General features: G+C 35.4%; 2 protein-coding genes across 2 annotated transcripts; both read left to right on the plus strand.

The window, feature by feature from the left end:
• Positions 1-5,146: 5,146 nt before the first annotated feature.
• LOC116253880 (40S ribosomal protein S12-like) lies at positions 5,147-8,347 on the plus strand. The gene is made up of 4 exons (XM_031628857.2): positions 5,147-5,274; positions 6,687-6,978; positions 7,404-7,469; positions 8,033-8,347. The coding sequence occupies exons 1-4, from the start codon at positions 5,267-5,269 to the stop codon at positions 8,090-8,092; spliced, it is 426 nt and encodes a 141-aa protein (XP_031484717.1). The 5' UTR covers positions 5,147-5,266; the 3' UTR covers positions 8,093-8,347.
• A 1,923-nt stretch (positions 8,348-10,270) lies between these two features.
• Positions 10,271-13,502, plus strand: LOC116253963 (40S ribosomal protein S12-like). The gene is made up of 4 exons (XM_031628969.2): positions 10,271-10,429; positions 11,866-12,157; positions 12,559-12,624; positions 13,199-13,502. Exons 1-4 carry the CDS (start codon positions 10,422-10,424, stop codon positions 13,256-13,258), a joined length of 426 nt encoding a protein of 141 aa, XP_031484829.1. The 5' UTR covers positions 10,271-10,421; the 3' UTR covers positions 13,259-13,502.
• Positions 13,503-13,894: the final 392 nt, after the last annotated feature.

Here is a 13,894-nt window from a genome sequence, read left to right on the forward strand (position 1 = left end):
TGAGTAGGAACCATGAGTTATAAGAAAGAACTTGTTAGAACATGATCTGTTTTTTATGTTGTTTTCATGTTTCTAAGTTTTTGATTCCTTGGATGAGCCACCATATAAATCCTTAAGGACCAAAAGGCTATTATGGAAAAGAAGTACCCCCGAGGCAGGGGACCATTTAAAGAAAAAATTGGGTCAAATCTTGCTACCTTCTTTTCTATCCACCTTTACTTCCACTGCAGCTATTTTTTTTATATTGTCCATCCTATTTTCTGCTACGAGGATTCTTCTTTCAATAATACATCCTTTCGTCATGTCTTATTTTCCATAATAAATTAATACTGTCTATCTTCCAAATAAAATTTTCAGGCTTCAACCATACAAATTTTGCATTGGAATCTAAGTTTTATACTTGGATAACCATTACATAATATGCGTGGATGATCAATACTTCCTTATCAGTATTTCCATTCATGTTCATATTTATATTCTAATTTAGCTATAGTTCTAGAGATGTAATCCATGCTTAATGCAAAATTATTTGCTTAATCTCTTTTATTATTTTTACTATTTCAATATAGTTTTGATCTGATTTTTGTGGGTATTTAAAACTTTCTAAGGTTTGTTTTTGTAAAACTTCAATATTAAGTGTATATTCCTGCAGACTTCTGACTTTACTTAGGATAGTAACTTACTGGTCTTTTAAATATCTTTGGTTTTTTTATATTTCTTTAATGGTATGATTTCTAAATGTATCAAATATGGGCTGCCAAAAGGCCTGATTTTTTATATTATAAGATTTTAGGTTTTGTGCTAGGTAAATATGTAGGTCGGTTATACTATTCAGTTGTTGAGACATGCGACTAGTGTCTTCGTTATGAAGTAAATGTTTTCCATTTTGGAAGTAACAAGTATGGCTAAACTGGTTATCTTTTATGGTACTTTTAGATTTTTGGTATAGTTCTAAATTCAAATATTTGGTCTATTCATATGATGGTATGATGATATGAAAAATTGATATTTCTAATTAGTATAGTAAGTTTTAATATCTCTAACTAGTGGAGTTAAAATTTTTAACTAGTGTTTTAGTATTTTTTAAGTTTTTAACAAACATGGTTTTAGAAGATCAAAAGTTTCTTTAGCCTACTAGGTACTCATTATCTCGCAATTGTATGTATAATTCATACTCTGTTTACGAGTCTTTGTTTTAAGCTGAAAATTTTTGAACAGGGTACTACGAACAGATAACACATCTCTTGTAAAAAAAAGAACAAACTAGAACATGGTAGGCTTATGGTATGATTCTTTTGATTTTGAAAACCTTTTAGATTTCCCTTTCATAGAACACCATGTGCGACATGCGACATCATGTCATCCCATTCATGTCCTCCTTTGAGTTCATTTGCACGTAACTATTTTTGTTTGTTGGCGTTTAACTTGTTCAGGAAGGAATCCAACTCATTTTCCAAGTTGTATTTGTTTTGAAGTCTGATGCCTATTTAAGCATTACCCTGAAGTCTATAACCTTCCATCCACATCTACATCTACCGTCAAGTACTTACTTCTAAGTGCTTAGACCATCTCCCTTCTTCGCTCCTCTTCCATCCTTTCCCTCTCTTACTCTTCCTCTCATGCTTAATTACATAAATATAACAACTTATAAATTGATCCATTCGCACATTGTATTGCTAATCTTTCAAACAAATTGTTCCATTTGCACATTTTACGCTTCGAATTATTGAATTGATTTCATTATTCAAATATTCAATCAATATTTTTTTCCTATTAGTTAAAGGTTTTTGTTTTGAAATTGGTGAATTATGTGTTACATAACAAATAAGCAAGATTTTTAGACAAGTTGTATAGTTATATAAATAATTTACTTTATTGATTAATTAAGTAACTGATAAATTAATAAACAAAACCATTTTAGGTGTTTTGCAATTTTTCCGGTTTTGACATTAATTTTCATATTTCTGAAAATGCCAATTTTGTTGAAATTTTTTAATTGAAGTTTTTTTATTATTTACAATCAAATAAATATGTTATTTTAGATATCTTGCTTAGTTCATTTTTTAACTATAATAGTTTGCTTGATTACATAAAATGTTCAATTAAACACAATTTTAATAAATTAATTAATTAATTAAAAATATTTCACATGACGTAGTTGTAAATAGTTAAGTAAAATGGTGTATATGGCAACTATGTGGCCATTATTATTCATAACTCCATGAAAGTTATTAGCAACTAGTCAGGCTTTTCTTCATATAGAATTTATTAAATCTTATAATATTATGGTGTTAAGTTGGTGGGTTTGGCTAGACCTTTTACAAGTTGAAGCCGACTTATGGATATCAACTCTCATGATTCGGATTCGGATATCATGTTACAGTTCAAATTCGGATATCAATTCATGGTTCGGATTCGGATGTCATCTCATGATTTGGATTTAGATATCAAGTTACAGTTTGGATTCAGATATACTTGTTAAGGTGTTTATTATTTGATCAGATATTTAGTTAAAACCGAATCTGAATCCGATCAGAAGTTATTTCTTAGATCCGAATCTGATCTGATTTCTTAATCGGATATTAAATTTCTTTCCATATCTGATTTTTTTAAAGCAATTTAGATGGATATCCGATCCGAATCCGATTTGTTAACATTCCTGAGGTAGGGTTTGGATGACACCTGGACCTTTATAAAAAGTCCTTATGTAAAAACAAGGATTTTTTAAAACTTGGTTTTCAATTTGTTTTTGGAATTTGGCTTCTATATGTGGGTTTGAAAAATGATGTCAATGGATCAGATTTTTATTGGATATACCTTTAACCGTATTCACTTTTTCGGATATTTACACTTTAATACTCGAATTCGGTTTTAAATATGAACAAAGAAAAATATATCTGAATCCGAAAACAAATTTCACAGTATGAAACCATTCTGAATCCGAATCTGATCGAATATTTATGCATATCTAAATCCTATTGGGTATCATTTCTTAAATATGAATCAGATCTAATTTCTTAATTAATGTTTAATTTTTTTATGTTATTTTTTCTGAATGGTTCAATCGAATATCTGATCCACATTAGACATGTTCACATTCCTAGTTTTTGAAAACACTGTGTTAACATATTTGGCTCAGTATTGAACTCTTATTTTTCTTCAACTAATTAAAAGGCTTAAACCAACCAACATAATAATTAGATGTGCAATTCCATAAAACCATGCTCAAAAAATCTATTTTCCTCACCTTGGTGGCTTTGAAACTATATGTTATCTAATTAAATGGCCATTTATTCTTTATGGTGCAAAAATAGTTCATGGTGCTTTAACAATGGTTTATAATGCTTTTAGCAGTAAATTTTTTACCTTTAACTATATATTCAGCAACATCTGGAATCCAGGAGATTTGAATCCTCCCATCTTAAATTAAATAGTGAAGGATTGCACATGTTATAAAAGCGCCTGATTTTGGATATTTGTCTGTCTCTCAACTATTTAATGCATTAATAAATTTTAACAAATTTTAAATTATTTACAAAAAATGGCTTTAAGGTAAAATATTGTACTATGATATCAAAATGATGATACTTATGTTTTGTAGCAAAAAAATGAAAAAAAAAAAATAGAAAACCTAGTAGCAGTATGATTAACCACATACTTGCATTTTGTAAATAATAACAGTCATAAACCATACAACACAGTGTCCATGTGACTTAAGAAACTATTATGAATACCATTAATGTTATAACACAGTCTCCTTGTAGATATCAATATTAATTGTCATGATTGAAGAGATTGAATGTTCGCTATTTGAAGTGAATTCTCATTACCAACATCCGTAAAAAGAACTTATGAGATGATGCATGCATCCACATGCTAAAGAGTCGAACACAATCAATGCAAATAATTAGTGGAAATATGCAAGTTTTAATACATAACTGCACGGATATAGCTAATAATAAACAGTTTATAATTGTAAACCACCATAACATTTTTTCCAAAAATATAAAATGGTGGTGGAGGTAAAATTTGAGCCTGTTTGACAGGTAAATAATAGAGAATATTTTAGCTTTTCACTGTAATAAAATTGTTTTGTCATCTATAAATTTTTTTAGAATCGAAACTAATTAGATTTATTAAAATTGTTTGCCGAATTGACATGGCATCAGCGGTAGGTGAAAATCCGCTCGACAACCTCCTAACGTGGATCTTAAAAATTCATGCTACATTATAGAAAACATGGATTTGAGGTCGGATAGGCGGGGGGCTTTGGGCTTTCTTCGCCGATCTCAGATACATAGTAGCATTTATTGTTTCATGAATTTGCCTCAATGTTTAGTGTTTCATGAATGTGTCATGATCATTAAAGTTTCATAAATTTATGAAACACTCGAATCGTGATTCATGTTACTAAATGCTCTCACTACCTGAATCTATGTTTGTTTAGTATATATCCGATTTGAATTTGATATCCAACCGAACTGATCCGAAAAAAATTGGATATAAAAAAAATTAATATTCGATTAAGAAATTGGATCAGATTTGGATTGGATATGGATTTAGATTTAGATATGCATAAATATCCGATCAGATTGGTTCGGATTCATTTTTAAACAAGTATCATCTAATTCTATTAGATTGTGAAAATTGGCAAAATCCGGTTTAAAATTGGAATTTGGATATGAATATAAAAATCGGATTCGGATTATAAAATTGAATTTGGATTTATGTATGACTTATGTATGACTTTTCTTTATTTGTATTTGAATCCAAATTTTAATCTGAATATATGAATATTCGAAAAAGCAGATATGTTTAAGGATATATCTGATCCGAATCTTAACATCCCTATCCAAGAGTGCCACATATGAACTCTTAAATATTTTAGAATTCTATGGTTTTTGTACTTTCAATTAAGTTCACACTATTTTTCATTTATTTTTTACGAAAAATGATTTTTTTTGGCTGAATCGGTTGTAAATTGGACAATTCACCAAATCAGCCGTCCCGCCGATTTGGTCCACAAACCGTTTTTTGCAACTCGTATCGGCTTTTTAGTTTTAAGGGTTATGAATCCGAACGAACCAAGAACATTTAGTTTTCTGACCCGAATCCGATCCGTTTTAGCCTTAAGAGAAAAGGATCATTTTACTACGACAGCGGTTAGTCTAGGGTTTTTCTGTCTTCAGAGGATCAGCTGTCTTCCCTCACCAGTTCCCACGCTGTGACAGAGAGAGAGAACGAGAGATCTTGTCAGATCGTCACGATGTCGATGTATGCTTTTGCATTTCTCTCTCGTTCAATTCCTTTTCTTCTTTATGTTTTTCTTTCCTTCATTTTATTGGTGTTCTTTTCTCTTCTGCTATGCTGATTTTGCTTTCTGATTGTCCTTCCCTTCAATTTATCTGGTACTTTCAACGTCCTGATATGTGTTGGTGCTGGTTTTCCTTTCATTGTCGATCTTGTTGTGATGGTTTTTTTTGTTTATTCTGTGTTGTAGTGGTTTTGTTCTTCGAACAAATTAGAGCTACAATGTTTTCAACTTTTATGTCATTTGGTTTCGTGGGTCTAGTTGGTCCTTTGTGGAAAAAGTAGTCATCAAGCATTCTTCGACTCCTTGTCAGCTTTAGTTCCCTGGGCATTGAAGCGAAGCCGTGTTTCTTTGCGTTTCTCTTTTTACCGAATTAAAAGGAGTAAGAATAATTTTCCTCTGAGTGGGTTTGTGTTTGGGGCACCCGTGCGTTTAGGTAATCTGTTGAATATTGATACGAATTCCCTCTGAGTAGGTTTGTGTTTTCTATGTGTCTTGTACTCATTTTTCTGCTTCTATTTATATATCTGTGTGTGTCTGTGTGTGAATATAGATAATTTAAATTTATGAGAGAGTGCTGTACAACCTCTCGTTCTCTTCAAGAGAAAAAGCGAAGCCCGTAGTTTGCCCACCTTCGGGAAAAGGTAAGAGCATAAGGGAGAAAATAGAAACATGGGGTGAAGTAGCTAGGCTGCAATAATTAGTCAAATTGCTCGATCTTGAGTCATGATGGAAGCTCCACTCCAGCTTGAGTTGTAGAAGCTCCGGTCAAAGTCAAACTCCAGCTGGACTTGTTTACTGACCAAGTTGACATTGAATAAAGTGGTTAATGGACTAGTTACAACATACATGAGTTGTTCTCTAGTTAAGTGGGCTTGACTGGCTTAGTCTCATTGCAGCTCATTCTACAACTCACTTTACCTTTACAACACCAAGAGTACCTTTACTAAGTAGGGCGTCTTTATGCACATTCTAAGTTATCTCTTCCTTTCAAAACTCTTGTCTCCTCTTTGAAGTAAATTTGTACAAGAAAGTCTTCTTCTAATGCTTGGTTCAGGTGGGCTTGAGCTTTCTTGAACTCAATCGAGTTTCCCTCTACAAAAAATTTTTCACATGGATATGAACAAACTAGAATCTTGTTCAGCAGTGAATTGTTGAAGTGGGGTTTTGAGATGCACTAGAGATGAGTCCATGCAGGTGTGTGATGCATTTACTAAGTAGGGTTGTTTTTCTTGTGTATGTAATATGTGTACTTCTATTAATAATAATGATACTGTTTGTGAGTTGACGGCTCATTATGTTGATCTTAATTAGCAACTGTATGCTTTCCTACTCAGAGTTCATCATATTTGTTTCTTTACGGTGAACTTTGCAGGGAGGAAGGTCCTACAGTTGCTGCCGAGTCACCAGCACCAGCTCTAGGAGAGCCAATGGACATCATGACAGCTTTACAACTTGTTCTAAAGAAATCACTTGCTCATGATGGGCTTGCTCGTGGCCTTCATGAAGGGGCCAAAGCAGTTGAGAAGCACGCAGCACAGCTATGTGTGCTTGCTGAGGATTGCGACCAGCCAGATTATGTGAAGCTGGTTCGTGCGCTCTGTGCTGACCACAATGTGAGCTTGATAACTGTTCCCAATGCCAAAACTCTTGGCGAGTGGGCTGGGGTAAGAGAACACATGAGCATTTTCTTGTAGAAACTAGAAAGTATATTAGAATATTGCATTTTTTTTCTCAGTTTATGGAGATTTGGAAATGAAAATCTTTTTTTGGTAGGACATTCTGATGATCTTTACAACTTGCATTCGGGCTTCTATTACAATGCTTGGACAGTAATTCCAGAACTGGGGCTCATTCCATAAGAAAGAGTTTTTCTTTTAGACTCTCAAGCTTCTGGAAATGCCTGGGTTTTGTCCCCATGTCTCCATTGAAATGAACTACCAAAATCATCTTTAATTGTTTGTCTCAACTTCATTGTATTATCCCATGTTTGGCAGTAGAAAATTAATTTGCTTTTCAGCATTTCTGTTTCCTTGGTCACTGTGCCATCATTGTTTAGTGTCCTGAAATACCCTTTGCTTTTCTTGTGCAGCTTTGCAAAATTGATTCGGAGGGAAAAGCCAGGAAAGTTGTTGGTTGTTCCTGTGTAGTTGTCAAGGTATATAGAGGCATAAGATAGACCTCGTATCTGCTTGGTTGTGTTGGCAATATAACGGAAATTGAATGTCAGAAGCTGTTACTGACTGTTCTTCTAGTGGACTAATTCTTATTCTGATTCCCAACCAAATTATGCTTTTTTTTCTTTGTTAATCTGAAAATGGAGAATTGCTTTTCTCTTGTTCTAATCCTTGTGTCAGCAGAGCTTATGTTTTTTTCTGTTGAGAAATTTGGAATGTTCTATCTCCCTATTCTATGCATGCGCTGGCCTAGACAGCTTGGTGCCTGGCATAAGAATGCAAAGAGAGATTCTTGCACAAATTCTTCTCGTGGAATTGTGGGTGAAGATATAAATGGATTTCTTTGCTCCAAATATGCCATTATTACTTCTGCCTTTAAAAGAATTAAGATCCTTAGACTTTGAAAGTCCCACTAGTATGGGGTTGGTGGTGCAAAATGCGGGATGTATTGGCTTTTTGCATTTGGTTTTAGCGATAAATAATTCTGGCTCAAAATTATTTTTCCTTCAAAAGATGTTTTCTGATGATGTGTTGTGCACTGCAGGACTATGGTGAGGAATCTGAGGGGCTTCACATTGTTCAGGAATACGTGAAATCTCATTGATTTCAGCGGCTTTTCTTTAAAGTATTTGCTGAGGACTAGAACGGTCTTTAATTAGAAATCAATCTTGGTGTGTGTGTTGGCGGCTGTATTGGAGGAATGGATCAGTTTTTCTGGTCACTTGGTGGTCTCTTTCACATTGAATAGGGTAGATATCTCAGCTCTCTTTTTCCCTTGTTCATCAGTATTCCTTTTTTGTCAGAACATTACATTTTTATACTGAATGACAACGTCTCTCCTTTTTGAACCTTCACAATATTGTTGAGTACTTCTCAGTTCCTGAATTTCAGGGTCTAGTTTCCTCTTTAGTAGCAATGAGTGCAAGCCAGTTCTTGTTTTTGCTTCCTTTTTCTGAGAAAATGCTTATGATCTCGAGAAACTCTGGGCACATTTTTTGGGATGTCATAAAGTTAACTCACCTGCTGGAGAAATGTACAAAGCCATTTCACTGTAGAGAGAGAGAGAGATAGAGATGTTGCAAGGAAAAGACGGGGAAAGCTGAATGCCGGTGCTTTTTGAAAGTTAAGAGAGCATGAATTTTCCAGGTTATCAACACTCTAATTGCTATATGGTTTTTCTCCTAATATTCTGTTTTTTCCGCATATTGGTCTAATATGTGGTCAAGGGGGATACTTGAGATTGGTCTTGAGAAAGAGATTCCAACTTTTTCTTCAGAATCAAGGTTCACTTCCTCAGCTAGGATTTGCTCGGCTGTGAAAATGTCGTATGCTTGTTGATTTTTTATTGCAGAACTGCTCCTGATTCTCAGGTGTAGGGTTCCTTCTCAGGGCTTGCAAATGTACCATTAGTTCTGGACAAAAAGACTACAGTTGGCGTCATTTTGCCTTAATCCAAGTCTAACTAGACGGCCCAGAGAGCGGCCGAGTACTACGTATTTTCCCGTCGAATGGAGGAGCGCATTCTACTGAGTTGTTGCATTCCCATATACGAGATGTTTCTATATTTTCTTCCTTTAATTAATGTGTATGAAACTACAAGTTCTAGAGCTACGTACGAGTCGGAATGTAACCCAGTCCATACTTTAGCAGTTAGGGACTTGGGGCCAGTTTTCTCTGTATCCTCAATTCCATGTAAAAAATTTGCTTTGGAACCGAGTTGGTGAGGGTGCCTTGTCAGTGTATCGGCGATTTGTTGATTTCCAAACGCCCTCATTGATAGATCGGCTTGAATCTATGTTTTATAAGTTTGCACTTCTATTTAAAAAAAAAAAAAAAAAATTGGTTATTATTGTATTTAGTTTTTCTGATTGATGCGGTTCGCTCAGTTCAAATCCGCATCATTAAAATCGGCTCGAATCGGCCCGTTCAAATTGAATTGGTTGCAAATCGATTCGATTTTGTGGCCGGTTCAAGAGTACCGCGTGTAGGTCCTGAACTATTGTTTCAATTATAAGAATTTTTAGTTACATTAAAACATTGTTTCATTTATTAGCTTGAGTTGTAAAACAAAAGGCACGGTTTATATATTTAAGAGATCCTGAGAACCTATCACTATGTGTTCGCCATGCCAAATGTTAAAAAGATTATTGACTTGGCTGGTCACTTACAGCTAAGATTTGGATCTAATCTGACCCGTTTGCTTTTTTTCCAGATAACCAAATATGATTTTTTTATTTATATGTTTAGTTTATCCAAATCCGAGATATGTAGCCTCAAATCGAACTATTTGTCAGCTATTTGATAGAAAGAAAGTCTAGAGGGGCAAGCATCCAGTTTAATTACAGTAATATATCCAACTAAATCTATATTTTTTATCCAAATCTTTATATGAACACTCGGATCTGATTAACATTAGCATAAATGTTATTGCTTCAAAATTTGTCTTTAGAATTGGCCTAAATCAGCTGGAATCACCTGATTCGAATCGAATAGTGTCGTGAACCGATTCAGGAGTGCCTCATGTCAACTTTTAACTAATTCAGAATTCTTTGATTTTTTTTTTTGTGCTTTCAATTTTGTTTATACCATTTTCCATTTATTTGGAAATAGGAGTTTTTTTTTCAGGTTGAATCGGTTGTAAATTAGACAATTAACCAAATCAGCAGTCCCGCCGATTTGGTCCACAAACCGGTTTTTACAACTCGTATCGACTTATAGTTTTAAGTGTCTTGGATCCGAACGAACCAAGAACATCTAGATTTTTTACTCGAGTCCGATCCGTTTAGTGTCTCCAGGAAAAGGATCATCATAGTCCGCTGTCCGCCCCAACGGTTGTTGGGTGGACTAGGGCTTTTCTCTGTAGGATCAGGGTTTCACTCTTCCCTTCCCCGTTCCCACGTTGTGAGCGAGAGAGATCTTCTCAGATCGTCAGGATGTCGATGTATGCTTTTGCAATTCTCTCTCCTTCAATTCATTTTCTTCGTTATGTTTCTCTTTCTTTGATTCTATTGATGTTCTCTTCTCTCTTCTGCTATGCTGATGTTGCTTTCTGATTGTCCTTCCCTTCAATTTGTCTGGTACTTCCAACGTCCTGATCTGTGCCGGTGTTGGTTTTTCCTTTCATTGTCGAGCTTCTTGTTTTTTTTTTTTTTATTGTGTGTTGGAGTGGTTTGATTCTTCGAACAAATTAGAGCTCGAATTTTCAAACTTTTAGGTCATTGGTTTCGTGGGTCTAATTGGTCCAAAATTTTAGCTGTGAGTCCTTCATAAAAAGAGTAGTCATCAAGCATTTCTCGATTCATTGTTAGGTTTCGAACCCTGGCATTGAATCGAAGCCGTGTTTGTCTACGTTTCCATGTTTCCCAATTAAAAAGAATCAGAACGATTTTCCTTGTTTGGGCACCCGTGCGTTTAGCTAATCTGTTGAATAATGGAACTAATTCCCTCTATGAGTGGGTTTGTGTTTTCTACGTGTCTGGTACTCATATTTTCTGCTGCAATTCGGGGTTGTATTCATCACCGAAATTTTTTATTTCTGCTACTTTACATCGTTGCACCCTCTATTATATATATATATATATATATAGTGCTGTACAACCTCTCGTTCTCTTCAAGAGAGGGAGAAAGGGCCTTAGTTTGCCGACCTGCAGGAAAAAGTAAGAGCATGAGAAAATAGAAACATGGGATGAAGTAGCTTGGGTACAAATAGTCAAGTTGCTCGATCTTCGGTCATAAAAGCTCCATTCGAGCTTGAGTTGTAGAAGCTCAGCAGCTTGACTTGTTCACTGACCAAGTTTACTTTAAGCTAGTGGTTAGTTGGACTAGTTACAATTTACATGAGCTGTGCTGTAGTTGGGTAGGCTTGACTGGCCTAGTCTCATTTTAGCTTATTCTACAACTTATTTTACCAGCACCACTAGTAGCTTTACTAAGTAAGGCACTTTTATGCACATTCTAAGTTAGCTCTTCCTTTCAAAACTCTTGTTTCCTCTTGAATTAAAATTTTTTCAATAAAGTTTTCTTCTTATACTTGGATCAGGTGGGCTCGAAATTTCTTGAACTCAATCGAGTTTTTCTCTACAATATTTTTTTTTTTATTTGAATGGATATGAACAAACTAGAATTTTATTCAGCAGCCAATTATTGAGGTGGGGTGTTGAGATGCACTAGCGATGAGTCCATGTGGGTGTGTGATGCATTTACTAAGTAGGGTTGTTTTGGTTGTGTATGCAATTTGCATGCTTCTATTAATAATAATGGTTCTTTTTGTGAGTTGACGGCTCGTTGTGTTGACCTTGATTTGCAAGTGTATTCTTTCCTACTCCCGTGAAGTTTATAGCATTCATCATATTTGTTTTTCTACGGTGAACTTTGCAGGGAGGAAGGTCCTACAGTTGCTGCCGAGTCACCAGCACCGGCTTTAGGAGAGCCAATGGACATCATGACAGCTTTACAACTTGTTCTAAAGAAATCACTTGCTCATGATGGGCTTGCTCGTGGCCTCCATGAAGGAGCCAAAGCAGTTGAGAAGCATGCAGCACAACTCTGTGTGCTTGCTGAGGATTGCGACCAGCCAGATTATGTGAAGCTGGTTCGTGCGCTCTGTGCTGACCACAATGTGAGCTTGATAAGTGTTCCCAGTGCCAAAACTCTTGGCGAGTGGGCTGGGGTAAGAGAACAGTATTTTCTCTTGTAGAAAATATATTGGCAAATATTGCATTCCCTCAGTTTATAGAGTTTTGAAAATGAAAATCTTTTTTCGATAGGACATTCTGGTATTCTTTACAACTTGCATTTGGGCTTCTATCACAATGCTTGGACAGGAATTCCAGAACTGGGGCTCATTCCATAAGAAAGAGTTTCTTTTTTAGACTCTCAAGCTTCTGGAAAATGCCTGGTTTTTGTCCCCATGTCTCCATTGAAATGAACTACCAAAATCATCTTTATGTTCGACTCTACTTAATTGTATTATCCCATGTTCAGCAGAAAATTAATTTGCTTTTCAGCATTTTTGGTCACTGTGCCATCACTATTTAGTGTCCTGAAATACACTTTGCTTTTCTTGTGCAGCTCTGCAAAATTGATTCGGAGGGAAAAGCCAGGAAAGTTGTTGGTTGTTCCTGTGTAGTTGTCAAGGTATATAGAGGCATAGGATAGATCTTTCATCTGCTTGGTTTTTGGCAATAGAACAGAAATTGAATGTTCAAGGCTGTTACTGTCTGTTCTTCTAGTGCGCTAATTCTTATTCTGATTCCCAACTAAATTATGCTTTTTTGTTATTTGTTAATCTCAAAATGGGGAATTGAATTTCTCATGTTCTAATCCTTGTGTCAGCAGAACTTATGCTTTTTCTGTCGAGAAATTTGGAATGTTCTACTTCTAGCTCCCTATTCTTGGCCTGCACTGGACTAGACAGCTCGGTGCCTGGCATAAGGATGCCAAGAGATATTCTTGCACGATTGTTTCTAGTAGAACTGTAGAATTGTGGGCGAAGATATAGATGGATTTCTTTTTTCCAAATATGCTGTGATTACTTCTGGATTTAAAAGAATTATGATCCTTAGACTTTGAAAGTCCCACCATTTTGGGGTTGGTGGTGCAAGATGCAGGATGTATTGGCTTGTTGCATTTGTTTTTAGCGATAAATAATTCTGGCTCAAAATTATCTTGCTTTCAAATACGTTTTCTGATGACGTGTTGTGCATTGCAGGACTATGGTGAGGAATCTGAGGGGCTTCATATTGTTCAGGAATACGTGAAATCTCATTGATTTCAGGGGCTTCTCTTTAAAGTATTTGCTGAGGACTAGAATGGTCTTTAGTTAGAAATCAGTCTTGGTGTGTGTGTCGGCTGCCGTATTTTGAGGAATGGATCAGCTTTTCTGGTCGATCGGTGGTCTTTTTCACATTAAATAGGGTAGATATCTCAGCTCTCTTTCCTCTCGTTCATCAGTAGTTTGCTTTTGTCAGAACATTCCAATTTTATACTGAATGATAACGTCTCTCTTTTGTGTACCTTCACAATATTGTTGAGTGCTTCTCAATTCCTGACTCTCAGTGTCTAGTTTCCTCTTTAGTAGCAAATGAGTGCAAGTCAGTTCTTGTTTATTCTTCCTTTTTCTGAGAAAATGCTTATGATTTCGGGAAACTCTGGGCACATTTTCTGGGACGTCATCAAGTTACCTCGCCCGAGAGAAAAATGTACAAGCCCATCTTCCATTGTAAAGGAAGAGTGTGTGGTGTGTTTGTGTGTGAGAGGGAGGGAGAGGGGAGATGTGGGAAGGAAAAGACAGGGTAATCTGAATGCCGGTGCTTTTTGAACAATAAATTCAGCAAAATTTGAAAGAAAATGTATTTTGCTACTAAATTTTTTGTTGGATAGATTTTTTTTTTTTTGTCCTAAAACA

Source organism: Nymphaea colorata, chromosome 5, assembly GCF_008831285.2.
Source record: "Nymphaea colorata isolate Beijing-Zhang1983 chromosome 5, ASM883128v2, whole genome shotgun sequence".
Taxonomy (NCBI): Eukaryota; Viridiplantae; Streptophyta; class Magnoliopsida; order Nymphaeales; family Nymphaeaceae; genus Nymphaea; species Nymphaea colorata.

Excerpts from the sequence above, each read along its gene's own strand:
- LOC116253880 (XM_031628857.2), top strand. Across the intron at positions 6,979-7,403 it reads CTCTTGGCGAGTGGGCTGGG|CTTTGCAAAATTGATTCGGA; the intron begins GTAAGAGAACAC and ends TTTCTTGTGCAG. Across the intron at positions 7,470-8,032 it reads GTTCCTGTGTAGTTGTCAAG|GACTATGGTGAGGAATCTGA; the intron begins GTATATAGAGGC and ends TGTGCACTGCAG.
- LOC116253963 (XM_031628969.2), top strand. Across the intron at positions 12,158-12,558 it reads CTCTTGGCGAGTGGGCTGGG|CTCTGCAAAATTGATTCGGA; the intron begins GTAAGAGAACAG and ends TTTCTTGTGCAG. Across the intron at positions 12,625-13,198 it reads GTTCCTGTGTAGTTGTCAAG|GACTATGGTGAGGAATCTGA; the intron begins GTATATAGAGGC and ends TGTGCATTGCAG.